The sequence below is a fragment of the Zootoca vivipara genome, chromosome 7, assembly GCF_963506605.1.
Source record: "Zootoca vivipara chromosome 7, rZooViv1.1, whole genome shotgun sequence".
Taxonomy (NCBI): domain Eukaryota; kingdom Metazoa; phylum Chordata; class Lepidosauria; order Squamata; family Lacertidae; genus Zootoca; species Zootoca vivipara.
In genome coordinates, this window is record NC_083282.1 from 26,957,187 (window position 1) to 26,977,256 (window position 20,070).

The 20,070-nt window shown below is 43.7% G+C and overlaps 1 protein-coding gene across 7 annotated transcripts; it reads left to right on the top strand.

Annotated features, from left to right (window-relative positions):
- The first annotated feature begins 414 nt into the window (after positions 1 to 414).
- On the top strand, positions 415 to 18,626 carry SSX2IP (SSX family member 2 interacting protein). Of its 7 annotated transcripts, none has more exons than XM_060276774.1 (16): positions 415 to 514; positions 3,081 to 3,195; positions 3,687 to 3,820; positions 5,074 to 5,237; positions 5,413 to 5,613; positions 7,456 to 7,566; positions 8,973 to 9,108; positions 10,060 to 10,135; positions 10,250 to 10,427; positions 11,095 to 11,245; positions 12,390 to 12,526; positions 13,164 to 13,337; positions 15,421 to 15,532; positions 15,808 to 15,928; positions 16,467 to 16,687; positions 17,543 to 18,623. In XM_060276774.1, the coding sequence occupies exons 3-16, from the start codon at positions 3,778 to 3,780 to the stop codon at positions 17,605 to 17,607; spliced, it is 1,890 nt and encodes a 629-aa protein (XP_060132757.1). In that variant the 5' UTR covers positions 415 to 514; positions 3,081 to 3,195; positions 3,687 to 3,777; the 3' UTR covers positions 17,608 to 18,623. The 7 variants fall into 7 exon arrangements, with proteins under 7 accessions (XP_060132757.1, XP_060132758.1, XP_060132761.1 ...); XM_060276775.1 differs by having other exon boundaries at positions 415 to 489; XM_060276776.1 differs by lacking the exon at positions 415 to 514 and adding an exon at positions 716 to 1,179.
- Positions 18,627 to 20,070: the final 1,444 nt, after the last annotated feature.

Here is a 20,070-nt window from a genome sequence, read left to right on the forward strand (position 1 = left end):
AATTCAATGAAATAAAATAAAATAAAATAAAAGTAGACTCCCCATCACTTGAATCCTATCGTACCCCCCCCCCCCCCAATATAAATATATAACTAAAACGCGCCTTAGTCTTCCCAGAACACTCTCATCTCTTCTGACTGCAGCCTGGGAAACTCTATATAGCCTTAGCTTCCCAATGCAAAGTGGCCCCTTTTTCTCAGAGAGAAACGCTGCAACAGGTGAGAAAGGCGCTTCTGGCGCGCGGGGTGGGCGGTGTCGGCGGCGTCAGCAGCAGCTGCAGCGCCTCCCAGGGCCCCTTGTTGAAAGGTCTCCTAGCAACCTCCCGGCCAATAGGGCGCCGCGTGGGGAAGGGGGAGGCGGGGCGCGCGCAGTTAGCCCGCGCGTGGGCGGGGCCAGATCGGTTAGTGCCGGAGGCGGCGGTGGCGAAGGAGGCAGAAGCAGCCGAGGTCGCCAGGTTGCCCCGCCCCTCCTCTCTCGCAGCAGCAGCAGGTGGGCAGCGCCAGGTGCCCGGCAGGTGAGGGGAGGGCAGCTGCCACTCAGCCCAGCGGGGGGCCGGCGGAGTTGCCCCAGGAACAGGTTTGGGCTGGGGGGGGGGCGGCGACTCACCCGCCCCACCCCGAGGTGGGTGGGGGGTAAGGAGGGAAGGAAAATAAGAAATAATACCAAGGAGTATGTGGGGGGCGGGACGGACAGATGCATAGGGTGGCGGTGCACACGTGGAGGCGGGCCTGGGGGGGGGGGGTGCTAGCTCGAGCTGCAACTGCATTGTAGATTTCGGAAGGGTGCACGTGGGTCATCTAGTCCAACCCCATTCTGCAATGCAGGACTCTCTTTGCAATGCCGTGCAGGACCCTCACAACCCTGAGGTTAAGAATTTGGGGACAGGGGTCTCAAGCACCCACGTGCGCTTGCATCGCCCACGGGGTGGGGCTGTGCCTACGGAGTTAATCCCTAAATCCCCTGTGGTGACGTGTTGTTTTTCTCTCTTTCTTGTCCAGTCCTGATCACTTGTCTGCTTGTAAGTACGGTAGCCAAACTGGATTCCCTGCTTCTCCCCACCACCACCACCCAGCTTTTGGAGATTTAAGTCCAGCCCCCCTCTTAAATTGATGCGAGCTGTTTGTGGATCTGGTTAATCATTGCTTGGGACTGTCAATGTTGTCTGCTAGTTTGGTACAGGTACCGGTATATGTACAGGGATTACACCTGGTGGTTTTCCAGTTCATATTGTGCTTGAGCTGCAAAGCGTGGTTCTTCTGCGTTTTCTTAGCTCTGGTGAAAAGGAAAAAATAGAAACATCACCTAGTGTTAGAAGGACAAATGGAAATGATAGTGTTGTACTTACTAAACTTATTTTTATCCACCAGGCTTTTTAAAAGTGTGGTTGTATAGCCTTTATGCAGTGTGCAGATGCAGTCCAGTTCCCCCAGATCTTTCCAGAGATTGCATGCGATTCTTCTTATAGCGCAAAGACATTGTCCATCAGTTGCAGAAAAACTGTTTATTGTCCCCTCCTCTTGCTACCTTATGCTTAGTACTGTACTCATGCTTCCCCAGACATATAGTATAATAGGAGACAAACAAAGAGCTTGCTAGAAAATTTTAAGGTTAGTTATAGAGTTGTATAATTGCATCATTTCTGTGGCCCCTTAAATTATCCTTTGCAAAATTGGTTTTGTTTCATCCGGATAACAGAGCTGTCTATTAAGGAGATTACTTGCCAAATGAAAGGCTTAAGCTTTTATAAAATCTCTTTGCAATCTAATCTTAGAACACAGTTCTCCATGTGCTGTTCCTAGTTATGGTGTGCAGCACCGTCCTGTAATGACTTAACATACATCCTTGCCCCATGGTTAATCTCTGAAGCCATGAGTAGCTGTGAACGAGATTTGAAATAAAGTTACTTGATGTCAACTCTTTTATGGATGCTTTGTCTCAACATTTGCAAAATAATCTGAACCCTGTTAGGGGAGGTACATATGCTGCAGCAAAAAGGGGGTTGTGTTTTTAAGAACTCTTCTTTTTGGATGACACAGCATGTGGCATTAAAAAGGCAGATGGTGTAATGTGATTGCACTGTAGTGCTGTAGGAACCTATTTATCTGCTGTCACTTAATTCTGAACTAGCCGGGGTTCTAAAATCTCACTTTAAACCAATTTATCAAGTCTAAATAATTTACAGCACCATATGAGCTTATAATTGAGCAGTTTTGCATGGAAAGGCTTGCAGTAAAGCTGTCATTATGAATTTGTTTTTAAACCTGCAGTTAAAATTTGCAACTCTCATAGTCTGATTCAGCCCTGTGTTTACCTGTGTTCTGTTCTGTGTAAATATTTATTCCTGGGGAGGAAATCCTAAGGCGCAAATCGAAAATCCACACTGAAGCAAACCAATCAAGTGCTGTATGTTATATAGAGTGACAGGAAACACAGATGGGCAGCACAACACAGATGTAGTTAAGTACCATCTAGTGCTGGTGATTGTTAAATTGGGTTGCATTTTGTACTACACAAAATTATATATTCATTCTAGGGATAGCTTTTAATCTTTAAGAAATTAGTGTATTTTAATATTTCTGTTGGAAGCCGCCCAGAGTGGCTGGGGAAACCCAGCCAAATGGGCGGGGTACAAATAATAAATTATTATTATTATTACTGTTGAAAGCCAGTGTGGTGTAGTGTTTGGGTTCAAATCACTATATGGCCACAAAACTTACTGGGTCACCATGGGTCAGTGGTTGCCTCTTCACCTATAATTTGATCTCCTTGGAGGAAGTGGGCCTAAAAATGTAATAGTTACTGGCATGTCAGTGTCAAGAAAGTATTTTTCTCATATAAAATATAGATAGCTGCTATGCATTTTTTGAGCATGGCTGCGTAAATGAGCAAGTTCGCTACAACCAGAGGTAGCTGGGTGGAGGAGACTTTGGACCCTATAAACTTTTATTTGTGAGAGGATTGGCTCATGATTTCCATTTTCACTTTTAGCATATTATAAAGTCGCCACGGGATTATTTTCCTTGAAACGGTTTTGCTATTCCTATGAATGTGGCTTAAGCTGACGTTTTTCTCCACTTCAGGGGGCTAGTTCTGAAGTTTATACCCTGACGCCGTCAATACTTCTTGCTACATGGAGTGATGAAGTAATCACCACGTGAAATTGGCTTGGTAGCATTAAAAAAAAAAAGAATAGAGGTAAATTTGTTCAATTCTGATTTGATATTCTGACCTCGAGTGAATCAGGTTTCCTTCCCAGTTTTGAAAATCATGGAAATATCTCTTCCCTCTTTGGGGAAGAAACGATCACTGATTCCTGAATGCTTCTATTTTTTCTCTGTGAAGAATACAGAGTTGATGTGATCCGATATTGCATATTGATAAACTTCCGATGTATAAAACCCTTCCATTGCTTATAAGAGCCCATTTGCCATACACGGATGATAAGGCAATTTGTCTAACGCAACCCTGTTACTTTTCCTTTTCTTCACATGGATGATAAAGTATTTACCTAACTATCTCAAACCTCTGCATGGTGATGTGTTTATAAACAGTTAGCCAGTCCCATGGATCTGAAAATCAAAAGAGTGTGGCTTCTAACTAATAGGATGCCTTCTGTGCCTGATTTAGCCTCTCATTTGATTTACCGTAAATACTCATGTTAATCTAAAACGTTCTTGCTATTTTAGGAGATGCTTACGTAGGCGATTTAACCCGCAGTGGCTCATAATGCTTCTCTGCTGAAGCAGTTGATCTGTTTCTCTGGATGCGTTAGTTGCTATGGGAGATTGGAACACTATTACAGTGCCAGCACTGTCGCCAGGTGAATTATTGAAGTCATAAGTTAAATTTTGGATGTCTTAATGCAGGAAGGGTTGATTATAATTATTAAAAGATCTTAGCAGTTGATAGTTGAGACTGACCGTCTGTATACAAAATAGTTAAATCTTTAAAATGGAAATGCATGACTGTAACTGCTTCTAATAGGTTTTGCTGAAGAAAGTTGGTTTGGGCAGAATTGTGATATACAGATAGATAGATATAGCGCTAAGTATTTCAATCTAACAATCAAGAGTAAATTTATTGTAATGTCTTGTATGTTCAGAGTGTTGTGGCTAAGCTTTGTTGGGGAAAGTTGAGGCATAAGATGCTGTATCTAAAAGGTCACTCATATTGATTATACATAAGAAAGAAGGCAAGTACATTCGTTATTTCACGAGATTAAAAGACGCCTGCTTCTTGGGAGAAAAGCAATGACAAACCTAGACAGCATCTTAAAAAGCAGAGACATCACCTTGCCGACAAAGGTCCGTATAGTTAAAGCTATGGTTTTCCCAGTAGTGATGTATGGAAGTGAGAGCTGGACCATAAAGAAGGCTGATCGCCGAAGAATTGATGCTTTTGAATTATGGTGCTGGAGGAGACTCTTGAGAGTCCCATGGACTGCAAGAAGATCAAACCTATCCATTCTTAAGGAAATCAGCCCTGAGTGCTCCCTGGAAGGACAGATCGTGAAGCTGAGGCTCCAATACTTTGGCCACCTCATGAGAAGAGAAGAATCCTTGGAAAAGACCCTGATGTTGGGAAAGATTGAGGGCACTAGGAGAAGGGAACGACAGAGGACAAGATGGTTGGACAGTGTTCTCGAAGCTACGAACATGAGTTTGACCAAACTGCGGGAGGCAGTGCAAGACAGGAGTGCCTGGCGTGCTATGGTCCATGGGGTCACGAAGAGTCGGACACGACTAAACGACTAAACAACAACAACACATTCGTTATTTAATCAGACACAAACCTTCATAGCGAGAGATGTTGCCACAAATCTTTTAGAATTGTTCTTATACTTAGCTTGCTGGATGTTACAGCTCTCGGTTTCCAACGTTTAGCTGCCATTGGTTAGTCATCCAAATTCTTCAATTGTGTACTGTTTACCTTCGTTACGCAGGAATTACACTTGCCTTGAAACCATCTTGAATGGTCTCTGGTGATGGGTATAAATGTTTCAGTAAAACAAAACAAAAATTGATGGGTAATATTTTGTAGTATTTTTGTAATGTTTTGCGTTTTCCTCTCCAGATAATATCACTTGGTATACCTCAGGCAGAAACATGTCCCCCTCAAGCTTAATTACACAGCAGGCGCATTGCTCACCACTGCCTTTGTCCAAAAGTGCGCACAGCTTTTTCAGTGCCTTCTGCACAGAAGAGAACGTTGAACAGAGCCTCTCCTATCTTAATAGGGTAAATTGACTTATTGTGTAGCAAATATAAGCATGCTCTTTGAGGAATGAATGCCCCACTCCACCCCTCCCACCCACCCACCCTTTGCTCCTTATGGCAGAAATAGTACTCTGTTTGATAATGACCTGAATGTTGCCAGAGATTGGTTTAAAAGGAATTTGTCCTGTTGCGCTAGGAGCTGACCACGCTGGGCTTCCCTTCGCTTTATGCAGACTCCAGAAGCAAAGAGTTAAATGTAGTATCGGTTTTAAACTGTGTGAATGACCTGCTGCTGCTTCAGCGCAAGACTCTACGGGCTCAGGAAGAAACAGAAACCCAGCATCTAAAACTGGGTAGCGACATGGACCACCTGCAGAACAGCTATACGAAGTTAAAGGTGCAACATTTTATTTATTAATTGTTTTGTTTTATTTGGATTTCTCGTTTGCCCTTGATTCCATGGCAGGTTGCAGCCATAAAATTCATTGAAACGGCACCAACGCGTAAAAAGGAATGCTGTGTACCGTATCGGAATGCAGCATTACAGCAGATGGACAACCAACCATTTACCACTGTCCACCTCGGATCAACCCCCTCTTTAAGCCCAGGCAACTCAGTGTTTAACTGGCACCAAAAGATTAATGATGGTGCAAACTGTTTTCCAAGGAGAAGGGAGTTCCATAAGCAGGGTGCCATTGTAGAGAAGGTGCTTTCTCATGCCATTGTGCAATGATTGCTCCCTAAGAAATGAACAGCGAGAGCGGCCTTTCCTGATAACCTTAGCGCAAGGGGCACAAATAGGGAGAGGCTATAGGGAGAGGTGGCTCTTTCAAATATTTGTGCCCGAGTCATTTTGCTTTTAATGCTAACACCTTGAATTGGGCTTGGTAGCATACAATAAGCAAAGATTATTCTGAGATACCGAGCTGACCACCTGGTCTGCTTTCCATTTATCTTCCAAAGTAGAATTTGGATTTATTATTGCAGGTAAATAGAATATTTTAAATGTGCAATTTTATGTCAACTGACTTACTTAGAATGCCCTCAGTATTTTGTAAGGGAACTTGCTTCAGCCTTGTCATGGACGCAACATTTAGCTTCCCTGTGTGCCACAATATAGGCCTGTATTTTTTTTTTAGTGTATATCAGATGGAAAACTCATAGTGATTAGAGCAAATTCTTGAAGTTGCATTTCACACCAGGGGGCCTTTTACTGCCATATCCTTTTGGTTGGGTCTTCATAGCACTGCAAGGGACCCAGGTGGCGCTGTGGTTAAACCACTGAGCCTAGGGGCTTGCTGATCAGAAGGTCAGCGGTTCGAATCCCTGTGACGGGGTGAGCTCCCGTTGCTCGGTCCCAGCTCCTGCCAACCTAGCAGTTCGAAAGCACGTCAAAGTGCAACTAGATAAATAGGAACCGCTACAGCGGGAAGGTAAACGGCGTTTCCATGTGCTGCTCTGGTTTGCCAGAAGCGGCTTTGTCATGCTGGCCACATGACCTGGAAGCTATACGCCGGCTCCCTCGGCCAATAATGCGAGATGAGCGCGCAACCCCAGAGTCGGTCACGACTGGACCTAATGGTCAGGGGTCCCTTTACCTTTACCTCATAGCACTGCACTTTATTTAATTCAGAGCAGCGCTACGGCCAGGGCCTTTTTGCAACAATATTCACAGGTATGGAGTACTGGAACATTTATTTTTATTTTTATTTTTTTTGCTACCTATGCCAGCCATTTTATGCAGGCACTCATGGCACTTTTATCGCTATATGAGTATGGTCATCTCTCTCTTTTTAAAAAAAACAACAACAACACTTGCTATGGTAGATATCACGGCAACACAGCACATTTTGCATGCAGTATAAATGGCCCTCAGCCTTACCACTTCTAGCCTTGTGTTAATGGATTAATTCCAAAAGGCAGAGTGTGCCGTGCAATGCACAGGGTCACAACTAGGAGTAGTCCCTCCTTATTCCAGGTCTGCAGGTTGGAGGCAAATTGAACAACATCATTAAAATACAGAAGAACATAGAACTTGATTTCAATGCACTCCATGAAGGTAAGCTGTTGTGCTAATGCCCTGGAGTTCAGACTAATAAGCCAATCACTTAGTACTAAGTGTTAGTTTCTGTGACTGAACGCTACAGTCTCAGTAGTTTGTCAGCAGCCAGTTGTGTTTCAGGTAAACTTGTGAGAGTGACTTGTGGCTCACCGCCTCTTTTTTTTTTTTTTTTAACAGGAGCAGCTGGAAACCTCTAGAAGAGAAATAGTTGGACTTCAAGAAAGGGACAGGCAATTGCAATGCAAAAACAGGAATCTACACCAGTTACTAAAAACGGAAAAAGATGAGGTTTGTCAGCCTGTACATTAATTTTTGCCAGACTGAGTGAACTTTTAAAAATATTGCTAGCCTTTCCTTTAAAAGGAAATTCACTAGGTGTGGAGTTGTTGAAACCTGTGTTTGCAGCAGGCTTGTGTAATTGACAGTGTGGAAGCTGTAGCCCTCCAGATAGTGATGGACTGCAACTCCCATCATCACTGACCAGCACTGGCTGCTGATTTTCTGGGGTTCTAAAATGTGAAAGCTTCCCACACAAGTACACACGGTTGCCTTCCGCAAGTTGGAAGGTGACATGATTGGGGCTAGAGCTGGCATACTCAACGCGGGTGGCGCTGTGGTCTAAACCACTGAGACTCTTGGGCTTGCCAGTCAGAAGGTTGGCGGTTCAAATCCCTGCTATGGGGTGAGCTCCCGTTGCTCTGTTCCAGCTCCTGCCAACCTAGCAGTTTGAAAGCACGCCAGTGTAAGTAGATAACTAGATACCGCTGTGGTGGGAAGGTAAACGGCGTTTTCGTGCACTCTGGTTTCCGTCACGGTGTTCCGTTGTGTCAGATGTGGTTTAGTCATGCCGGCCACATAATCCAGAAAGCTGTCTGTGGACAAATGCCGGCTCCCTCGGCCTGAAAGCGAGATGAGTGCCGCAACCCCATAGTTACCTTTGACTGGACTTTAACTGTCCAGGGGTCCTTTACCCTTTTACCTTTACTCAACCAAGCAGCCCACCTATTTTGTGTTAAATAAACATATTCCTAGGGAACTCTGCACTGTACCTGCAGTTTCACACCACAGGTAATCAAGTTGTTTTCACGATTATTAACTCTGAAATGAAATGGAGGTGATTCAAGGTTATTAGCATCTTAGTTTTTCATTCTAAATCGGCTCAAGAGCTTTGAAGTAAGGTTACCAGACGTTCCCGTTTCCTGGGGACAGTCCCCGGATTGTTTAGGGAAGCTTTTCATGTTTGATGGATTTCTGTATTTTAATGTTTTGTTGGAAGCTGCCCAGAGTGGCTGGGTGAACCCAGCCAGATGGGTGGGGTATAAATAATAAATTATTATTATTATTATTATTACAAATCAGTCCCCATACAAAATTCATTGAAGTTGAGAAGTGTCCCCGGATTCATTGAAAAAAACCTGGTAACCTTACTTTGAAGGACCCCTTGGAACAGTAGGGGAGGTTGTGTAAGCAAAAGAGAATTTGTGGGTCACCCCTCCCCTTTTATTTGGCTTAAGGAAGCTTCCACTGTATCAAAGAGCTTTCCAGAAGCCGTGACACAATTGCATCCAAACCAATAATAGGAATTTCTGGGTGCATCAATAGCAGAATTACTGACCTAAGCAGTTTCATATCAGGCAGGAATTTTTTATTCAAAATCATGAGTAATCTATTCTTTAAAAATATGCATTTTGTAGGTACAGAAACTGCAGAACATTGTTGCAAGTCGAGCCACCCAGTACAATCATGATATGAAGAGGAAAGAAAGAGAATACAACAAACTGAAGGAGCGCTTTCATCAACTTCTTATCAACAAGAAAGATAAAAAAATGAGTATGTCTTCTAAATCTTTTTCTAGGGGTGGGGCTGGTCAGTTTTGTTTCCCATTCTAGTTTTAATTTATCAGTCATTCCCTTTTTTGTTTCTAAACTGATAGGCATGGAAACTCTTAAATTTTGGTAAATTCTGGCTGTTTAGGGAAGACTGTTCCTCAGGTTGCATTGTCCAAACATCATGATGTATAGTGCAGGTAAAGTGGTACCTTCAAAGAAACACAGTACAGTCATACCTTAGAAGTCCGTTTGACTTCCAAAATGTTCAGAAACCAAAGTGCAGCTTCTGAGTGGCTGCAGGAAGCTCCTGCAGCCAATTGGAAGCTGCAGAAGCCCCGTCGGATGTTTGGATCCCAAAGAACGTTCACAAACGGGAACAATCACTTCTGGGTTTGCGGAGTTGGTGAGCCAAAACATCCGAGTACCATAGGATCATAGAATTATAGAGTTGGAAGAGACCACAAGGGCCATCCAGTCCAACCCCCTGCCAAGCAGGAAACACCATCAAAGCATTCTTGACATATGGCTGTCAAGCCTCTGCTTAAAGACCTCCAAAGAAGGAGACTCCACCACACTCCTTAGTAGCAAATTCCACTGCCGAACAGCTCTTACTGTCAGGAAGTTCTTCCTACCAAGGTGTTCGGGATCCAGGGTACGACTGTATATTGCTTTTCTCAGAACCTAACTTTATATGAAGCCTAACTCAGGGTTGGCAGGTAGATGGCACTGGATGTTTCTGGTACGTGTAGGTCCGGACGTAGCAAGGATGACAACCAGTGCCAACTTGCCAATGTCCATCTGCATGAGGCTGAAAGTGGACAGTGTAATGACTTAGTCTTACTCATTTGGGCTTCTGTACATCGCACAGCATAATGCAATACAAAATGTATGGTCAATTGTCATCCATCCTCTAGGATGTGTGAAATGTGTTTTTAATTTCTCCTTCTTGCAGCCATGGATGTTCTAAACTATGTAGGTAGAGCTGATGGCAAGAGAGGTGCATGGAGAACTGGGAAAACAGAAGCGAGGTGAGCCGGTCACCGCCTAATGTTAAAGAGCTATTACTGCTTTATTTTTTGCTCACGACACAGTTTTATTTTTGCATTTTTCATGCTTAGTTACGATGCGTGTTCTGCTTTCAGAAACGAAGAGGAGGTGTTCAAAGCTCTCTTAAACGAGTACGAACAGCGTCAGAAACAGCTTCTGATAGAAAATGCTGAGCTCAAAAAGCTGCTTCAGCAAATGAAGAAGGAGATAATTTCTCTCCTTCCATCACAGAAGCAGAAACCTAAGGAGAAGGCTGAAGATGGCAATGGAACTGTAAGTTTGTTTAACACAAACTCTCACACACATATATATTAAAAAAACAAAATTGCACCATAAGGTGTTGTATCATGAGATCGTATGAATTATTTTTCACTTTTGTCTCCTGTGATTCATTTTTTAAATCAGGCATAGGCAACCTAGGCTTTCCAGATGTTTTGGAACTACAACTCCCATGATCCCTGACCACTGGCCCTGTCAGCTAGGGATCATGGGAGTGGTAGTTCCAAAACATCTGGAGAGCCAAAATTCCCTATGCCTGTTTTAGCATCTTCCACCAGGTGCTACTTGGGTAGTTCCGAACTAAGATAACCATACAGTACTGTTGAAATCAATGGGAATTAGTCACAAGTAACCCAACTTCTCCTGTTGCCTTCAGAATGTGCCATAGTCAGGCTCTAACTCCACGTGTTTTATTTTCTGCAAGACAGGAATAGCAGATTTCTGTTCCTTGTGGGAGAGCATAGTTTATATATACAGGTGTTTCATTAACTTGGGCATGTTGGAAAATATTTACAGTAAACCATCTAAGTTAAAACACAAACTAAATCTACAGTATTAAAATTAGGATAATATGAACCAAACAATCCCACAATTAGCTCACACAGTTTTGGAAACCACTCCTGCTTCATGGATATCTTCTAAACTAGGCATTTCCTTTCAGGTTCTCTCAGACATGGAGGAGGACTCTGGAGAAGCAAATAAAGAGAATGTGTGGGAACTTTCTTGTGAAACAGCGCGTGAACAGCTTGCTAACAGCATTCGGAAGCAGTGGAGAATGCTGAAAAATCATGTTGAAAACCTGGACAACCAAGGTAAAAGTAGAGATCTGCATCATACTTGCAACATCTTTAATCCTTCTGTAATGTTGGTTGAGCACTTGCTATGGAAATACCTAATTAATATAGTTTTCTAGTGGTGCTGTGATCACTCACTGCAAAACATCTCAAGCAATAGAAATACAGTGGTACCTCGACATCTGAATGCCTCGACTTCCGAAGGTTTCGACTTACGAAGTCGACAAACCCGGAAGTATTTTCGCCATGCGCGCGGTCCGTGCCTGCGCAAAAGCGGCGTGCGCGGTCCGTGCATGTGCAGAAGTGCAAACCCGCGCTTCGCACATACGCAAAATGGGCGCTTCGACATCTGAAGGTTTCGACTTACGAAGAGCACCGCGGAACGGATCGCCTTCGTAAGTCGAGGTACCACTGTACTGATTTTCCTTACTACAGGGGAAGAGCTGGAAGAAAGTTGCATTTAATACAATCATTTTATTTAAGATATATTATGACAGAAAAATTTCGTTATGCCCTTCTGGAATTGGGGATCAAAACTTACACCATTGTCTATTTATAAATTACATAATTCATAATCACACAAGCGTTATTAGCAGGTTTGACTTTAATGGAAACTTCTTGGTCTCCCTTTGTACCCGACCACTTTATCTCAATTCTTTCAGTTGTAGAAGTTTTGAGAATAGCACTTCTGTTATCCTGTGTTTTCAGGCATTTTGGGTGGTTCTGCTTTTCATCTCTCAAGTTTTCTCCTCCTATATATGACAGCCCCTAACGAACTCAGTAATGTCCATCTTTTTTTATTATTATTCCTTCGTATATTAAGTAAACAATCACATTCTGTTTCCATTCAAGTCTTTTGGAGCATTGCTAATGCCTTCATTGGACTTTCGGCATAATTCTTTGAAAGAAATGCTGGCTATTGAATGACTAGGTGAGTCCATGTAGCCCCAGAGAACCTGAGCAGTTTAACAGGAGTGTTGGATTTTCTCCCGTTTCCATTATACAGAGGACTGCTGAGTATGACCTGTGCTGCAATGCCTCCAGAGTTTATTGACTTCTATTAAAAATGGTCGATTCTTTGTAGAGTTAGATGTCTCTCCTCTAGAACAAATTCAGTAATAAAAAGGCAGAAATTAACAGAAGGCACTTTTCAAACCTGCAGTGTCGCATGTGCATTCTGGGTCACCGAACGACAAAGATACAATCTCAAGAGAGAGCCATGAGCTAGAAGTCGAGAGGCTGCAGCTGGAAATTCAGCAGTGCAAAGAGATGGTAAAAACTCAGCAGCAGCTCTTACAGGTAAAGCATCTTATCAGATACATGGTCTTAGATGAAGTGTGCAAGGGGTATAAATTAGTGCAGTCTTAGCTTTCCACTTAACAATTTCCTCATGTTCTTTTAGATCTGTAGTACTGTAATTTAAAAACAAACAAACAGATCTACAAACAGTTTTAAAACGTACACATTTTAACAAGATTTTAATAAGTCTGCCTTGTCTGTGCACTGTTGGATCCTGCCACAAATGGAAAAGGACAAGGTCACAAATTCCTGCAGGGGATTATGCAGGCTTTTGTATCCTGGTGTGCTTCATAAATAATTTTAGGAAGGAGGGCAAGGAAGACAAAACTCTAGCTGCTCTGCTTCCTTGCCCTTTGAATTGACTAGTTTTAGGACTTTTTGTGCATGCTGCAGGTTACATAATGTTCCAAGTACAGAGCAGCTGAATTGAAATGGAATCTTTTTTTATACTTAGTAGTTCAGTTTATAGATTCCTCTATGTTTTTCTGACTTTTTGGCCTATTAGAACACCTAGTTAATTATCTTTGTCAAGTTTATTTTGATTTTTTCTGGTAACTAAGGATAACTTTATTTTGGCCCAAGTAGTAGCTTCCAAATAATCACTTCTGATTTCCCCCCTGTGCTTCCTTACCTGCAGCAGCAGCTAACTTCTCCATGTGATGACGACACCAATACGTTGCTAAAGGACTGTTACTTGCTGGAAGAAAAGGAGAGGCTGAAGGAAGAGTGGAAACTGTTCCGGGAACAGAAGAAGAACTTTGAGAGAGAGCGCAAAAGTTTTACAGAGGCTGCTATCAGGCTAGGACTTGAGGTACTCAAAATGATTCTATGCTTTCTAAGGTTGGAGATCGGTCTTTTTCTGTGCTTCTCAGGTAAATCAAATAACCAGGAACTAGAGCTTATCTGTGTAGCAGGCCTTGTTCATATTGGGTCCACAGAATGAACACTCAAATGTTTGAAAGCAAATGCAGGCAGGGCATGTTTAGGGGAGCTGTGGCTAGCTACAGCTTCTTGGCATTTATTTATTTGTATTTATACCCCCCCCCCCACTAAAACATGTCTGCTTATGATGTCTGATCAGCCTTTGGCTCTAATTCCGACAATCCAAATATTACAGCTTGTGGGTTCCCCCAGGTTGGCCACTGAGAACAGGATGTTGAGCTAGATGGGCCACTGACCTGATCTACCTCGGATGCTCTTAAGTGTTTAAAGTTGGTGCCAGGCGAAGCTCTGCAAAAGCTCTAAAACAGGCATCCCCAAACTGCGGCCCTCCAGATGTTTTGGCCTACAACTCCCATGATCCCTAGCTAAGAGGACCAGTGGTCAGGGATGGTGGGAATTGTAGTCTAAAACATCTGGAGGGCCAAAGTTTGGGGATGCCTGCTCTAAAACGTTGTGAAAGAACTTCTTCTCTGTTTAATGTGGGAGGTAGGCAAGTAGATATTTTTCTTCCTCTTTCTACAGGAAAGCAGAGATTGTGTGCATTTAGATTCTTTGCACTAAACATCTCTTAGAAGCTCCTTTCTCACTCTTTCCTGCGCATGCTCAGAGTGGATCCACATTCTTTCTCTTTGCTGCTTGTTCTCGGGCATCCTCTCCATCTTTCATTTCTTCTTTCCTTTTGCCTTATAATTCTTTGAACCTATGAAAATCCGTGATGTTAAAGCTTCTGCGTCCTCCAAGTTAGAAGACTATGATCAACTCATGTGTTTTTCATAAGAGCAGAATAGTCCTTAGGTCAGATCCTTCTTTCGTCTTCGGAGTCGACACCATATTTCACAGGACGTTTTTCAAAGGATCTTGCTCTCACTCCGTCCTGTCCTGAACCTTTTCTGCTGCCCCAAATGTTCTCTGGCTGCTGAGCAAAACCTGGAACAAATTACACTTAATTACACATTGCATCATTCAAAGAGACAATCTCTCTGTTTCCTTCCATCTCACCTCCTTGGGGGGAAAAGGTTACCAGCCCCGCAATTGCCAGGTGGATCAAAGCCTGCTTAGCTTTGGCCTATGAAGCACAGCACATCCCAACACCTCTGAACATAGGAGCACATTCCACCAGGGTGGCTGCTGCCTCAATCAAATGTCTTCTGCCATCTCGGAAAGCTGCCAGGCGTAGCAACTTGGTCCTTGCATCAGCACCTTCACAAGATGCTACAAGCAGGACTTAGGCATCTCCACATAGGGAGCGTTTTCAGCCCAGAGCTGTCCTCCCTTCTTTGTAAATAGCCACTTGCCCACCCAGTATTTTAATAGAGCGTGTTACATATCCCATCTTGGGAGAACTCCTTCACCAAACAGAGAATGGAATGTTGGTACTTGCAGGGAGGTTCAGTTCTGATTTGGGGTGCAGATGTATTAAGCTTAAAGTGGCTTACAAATTATGCAGGAGGCTCTTCCATGATCTCCTAGCCAGGTCGTTATGTACATTATTAAATTGCTTTTTCTGCTGCAGACTTGGCCATGATGTGAAATTTGTGGAGGGTGGGGAGAGTTTAGGTTCAGTGCCTGAAGTTGCATTGTCCATGCTTTCCTGTGTGAGGGGGAGATAACCCACTTTTGATACCTCCACTAACCAAACCAGAAGTAGGGTTGCCAGACTCAATAGAGGACAGGACTTCTGTGCCTTTAATTGCCCTGCTCTCTTTTGACTTCCAAGCAAAGGGTCTGCTGGTTTCTCTTTAAGGTTTCCAGACTCAAAAGAGAGCAGGGCAATTAAAGGCACAGAAGTCCTGTCCTCTATTGAGTCTGGCAACCCTAACCAGAAGGGGACCTCCAGATGAAGGCCAATGTTATGATCTTCTTTAACAGCCTGCGTTCAATTAATTTGTTAAGTACAGTGCCAAGATGTATGTTGATTTGTTGTGGTAATTTTGGGTTTTCTCTTGGTGTAGAGGAAGGCATTTGAGGAGGATCGTGGGACTTGGCTGAAGCAACAGTTCCTGAGTATGACTCCTGACCAAAATAAATGCGACCACACAAAACCTCAAAGTGCCTTCTGGGGAAGTAAGACTTTTATATAAACTCTTCACAAACTCATTCTCCCTTTAACAGCAGAAATGCCTACCTTTAGCTGTAAATATCTACAACTGAATTTGTGGTGATAAGTTGTTCACTCGATTTCTGTTGTATACACATGATAAAGGACAATGCGGTGTACTGCAACGATTTTATTCTGCTTCCTAATGAACTGCTTGCTGCACCAACAAACCTCTAGTAGCTTCCCAGCGTTGAAAACATTTGGCATTATTGTTTCCTAAGAAGCAACATTTGTTTTGCAGGTACAGACTCGGACTATCCATTGGCAAATTTCAGGTATCGCCAAAAGAAACTGAACCACATGGCCAACGCCTCCAAATTCTCAGATGTTTGTCAGGCAGCTCTGCATATCCTTGAGAACAGGTACCCGCGTTTATTCTATCACTTTTGTCTCCCCTTCGCTACAGCATTAAAAAGTTAACAGGCTGTGGTAGAAATATTCCTAAATGGGGTGTGTGCACTGTGTCATGTGATTGGTTATGCAGGACAGGGCTTTCCTGGGCCCCCACAATATTTTATTCAAGTTGGCACCCTTGTTCTCTTGTGTAATCTGTTCTTGGCAGTTTCCTGGCTTCAACAAGTATAATGGTTAGACAGTTGGATTAGGGTCTGAGAGACCTGGGTTGAAATCTTCACTCAGCCATGAGGCTCACTGGATGGTCTTGAGGCAGCTGCCTTCTCTCAGCCCAAGTTGGGGGTTCTTGTGAGGCTAAAATGGGAAGGTGGGAGACCCACGTTTGCCACTCTGAACTCGTTTCAGGAAAGGTGGGGTATGAATATAATAGTAAATATAATACAACCCCTCCCTAGCAGTTTTCTAGTCCCACAAAGTCTGACAGGGAGATGGGTTACTTCTGCAATGAATTGGGGCATTCCAACATATGTTTATTTTTTATTACAGTCGTACCTCAGAAGGTGAACGGAATCCGTTCCGGAAGTCCGTTCGACTTCCAAAACTTTTGGAAACCAAGGCGCGGCTTCCGATTGGCTGCAGGAAGCTCCTGCAGCCAATCGGAACCTGCTTCGGGTTCCAAAGAACATTCACAAACCGGAACACTCACTTCTGGGTTTGCGGCATTCGGGAGCCAAAACGTTTGACTTGCAAGGCCTTCGACTTCCGAGGTATGACTGTATTTACTTATAAAAGTATTTTAATACCACTGAATCACAAAATGCACGAAAGTGGTTTTACAACATTAAAAAGATATAAAATAAAAAATAATTTAAAACAAGCAGCAACAAACCATTGTGGGGGAATTACTCTTAATTGCCTGCATAGGAGGCCTGCAGACTAAAAAAGTTTTCAGCAGGCATTTAAAAGTTGGTACAGAAGGCACCCACTGAATCTCTATTGGCAGGGTATTCCTCAAGACTGGGCCAATGACACGGCTCAGTTTCTTGTCATTATCAAACGAACTTCACAAACTTGGGGCATGGCAAGCAGTGCTCCTGCGTAGGGTCTCAGTGACTGAGCTAAGGGTTCAGGGTGATCCCTGAGTCGCCTTGGAGTGTTGCCTAAGTTGTTCAGGGGCTTGTAAATCAATACAAGAACTTTGAACCTGGCTTGGTGGTAGATGGGCAGTCAGTGCAGCTGTTTTAACAATGGTGTCACATGTTTTTGGCCAGAAACTCCCACCAGCGGCCCTCAAGTTTGTTGTCCCTCAAGTTTGTCGTTGCGCACCTGGCCGTAGAGCTGTTGTTGGAATTGTTCAGGGCAGGGCAAGTCTACACAACGTAGACCAAGGCGAATGTATCCCACCAGCCCTGTGTTTTGTTTGGCATGGGCCATTCCTTGCACCATGGAGGTGGAAAACGAAGAACCCATGGTACATTGCCGTATATAATTGCTGTATAGAATTGGTAAGCGGTGCCCTGTCTTGGGGGAGGTGTCATAAATGGCGTGAGCTAGGGCTGCTTCTCCTCCAAATTATTGTGCTTGACCCTCTCTTTTTGTTTCTGTTTCTCCTTCGCCTCAAGTGCTCCTCCGGATAATACGCCCGATGACCGAAAGCAGCCAAGCCAGGTTAGAAAGGAACAGTTGAGAAAGATGCAGACTACTGATGCCAGTCCCGTTGCGCAAGATGATGTGGACAGCTTGCACATGCTACTGCCAGCAAACCTATGCACAGAACACATAGATAACTTGCCTTAGATTATCAGACCTCTCTCTCTCTCTCTCTCTCTCTCTTTGTTTAACTGGATGTGTCCATAAACTTTCGTTTGGCGAAACAGGGTGTTTGTTATTCATGGAATCAATTGGCGGAGATTGATAGCGGTTGTGCTGTATGTGTGGCTTTTTAAAGATTCCCTCTCTCATCCCTGCCCTCACTTCAGACCTTTCCTATCTGTACCCTTTTGAAAGGCTGTTTTAAAAAATATATCTTGAAATAGATGTATATTCTTAGAACAGGAGACGTTCTTGAACTAAGGAATGTGTGAATCTTCTGATAGTGAAATTGTATTTTTTACTTCAGGTACTAGTAGTGCTTTTAGCACAAGTATGGGGGAATATTCACTTGCGTCTCAAGTGTAACTGGCATTGAAACTCTTCCCCGCTCCCACCCACCCTTTAACTTGAATGTACAGCATATTGCAGGTGATTAACATGGCAGGTTCTATATTTATTGTGTGACTTTGGGATTACCTCTTTTCATAAATTAAAAAGCGAGGTATTAGCTTGCACATAGATGGATATATAAAAATATATAAACGATAACGTGTCAATGCCATGAAATTAAATTCACAGGTCCCCAAAAAATCATTTTACATGCCAATTGTCAGAGAAGGGTTTTTTATATATATATAATTGTGATACTATGTTTACAGATGGGGGATTTTTTTAAATGCTCAGAAAAAAGAACCTTAAAATGCATCTGTAAAATAAATGTAATAAGCGTATTCTACAAAATACAGACGAATGGATTCTGGTGTTTTATTTATCAGTTGGAAGCACAGTGCCAAAAGGCATTGCGGTATCTCTCTGCTACACAGTTCGCATTATGTAATGCATTTTAGCAAAACAAATGAGAACTTTTCGGATCTTTTTGCAAGTTTCCAGGGTTTCTAAAATGTAAGACTTGGAGCCAATTCACACAAAATTATTTCTTCTACATGAGAGAAGACACAATAAACCAGGGGTCCCCAGACTTACCGGGCTTCGGGCCGGTGCCCGCTGCATCGACCGCGCGCGCAGCGGGCCGGAGGGCGGGGGAGTGCGCGCCCGTGCGCATGCGCACACACACACGGTCGGAAAAAACCGCCGAAAATCGCTTGTGCGCATGCGTATGGGCCTCCCCCGACCCGGAAGTGCATCGCAAATGACCTCTTCTGGGTCGGGAGAGGCCCATACACATGCGCACAAAGGATTTTCGGTGATTTTTTGCCGATTTTGAAGATCGCCACCGCGCCGCGCGCCGTAAGAGCGGGCGGCAGGGGTCGTCGCGGGCCAGATTGGGAGGCCAATTGGGCCACATCCGGCCCGGGGGCCGTAGTTTGGGGACCCCTGCAATAAACTTTTAAAATGGTGTCCATGCAGGCATATACCTACTGCAGAGGTCACTCATTGTATTGGGCCAATGGCCACATTTGGAATAGCAGTTGCGAGAGTGTGACTTGTAACACAAAATAATGCCCACATCTTAAAAGAGCACCACAAGAGACAAGGCAACAGAGTGTTATGGACATGCCTCACCCTCCGGTGTGGGGGAAAGGCAGCTTCATCATCCATCATCGTGCTCAGGGAAGCTCCTTATTCAGAACATAAAATAAAAAAAGCACATTGCCTGCTTTTGACACAGTGACATTCTTGGCTTCATGGAATGCTTGAGAATATTTGACTGATCAAACAACGGGCAATCTGTTGACTGGTCAACTGACACTTCTTGACAGGTCAGTTCCCCTACTTGCCAGCACAACACTGACATCAGTCAAACTTTCAGTTTAGGTCATACTCTGATAATCTGCAAACTTGATAAACACAAAGGTAAATGGGAACATGGTGAGTGAAGACACCTCAACCCACCCACCCCGGCCCACCACATCTTCTAACTTAGAAGATAACTAACAAGTGCTGGTAGGACTTCAGATACAGTTGGCAATCCATTGCTCCACACACAAGGTTAGATTGCTGCAACGTGTTGCCTCTGAAAGACAGACTGGAAACCAGCTGGCGCAGAATTCAGTAGCCTGGTTGCTTAACAGGAGCAAGGCAGTTTGAGCATATAATGTCAATCCTGGTCCAGCTGCACCGGCAACCAGTTAAGTTTCTGAGCCCATTTCAAAGGACTGGTTTTGAACTATAAAACCTTCAGTGGCACTCTCCATTTGAACCTACCCTGATCCTACGTTCAGCATCTGAGACCCTTCTGCATGAGCCTCATCTGTGAAAAATCCAGAGGGTAGCAACATAAGAATGGGTCGTTTCTGCAGTGGCTTCCCACTTGTGGAATGCTCTCCCCAGGGAGGTCTGAATGGCGCCTTCATAATACACCTTTAGGCACCAGGCG

Excerpts from the sequence above, each read along its gene's own strand:
- SSX2IP (XM_060276774.1), top strand. The coding sequence starts at position 3,778 with ATGGGAGATTGGAACACTATTACAGTGCCAGCACTGTCGCCAG. Across the intron at positions 10,136-10,249 it reads ACTGGGAAAACAGAAGCGAG|AAACGAAGAGGAGGTGTTCA; the intron begins GTGAGCCGGTCA and ends TTCTGCTTTCAG. Across the intron at positions 15,533-15,807 it reads TCAAAGTGCCTTCTGGGGAA|GTACAGACTCGGACTATCCA; the intron begins GTAAGACTTTTA and ends TTTGTTTTGCAG.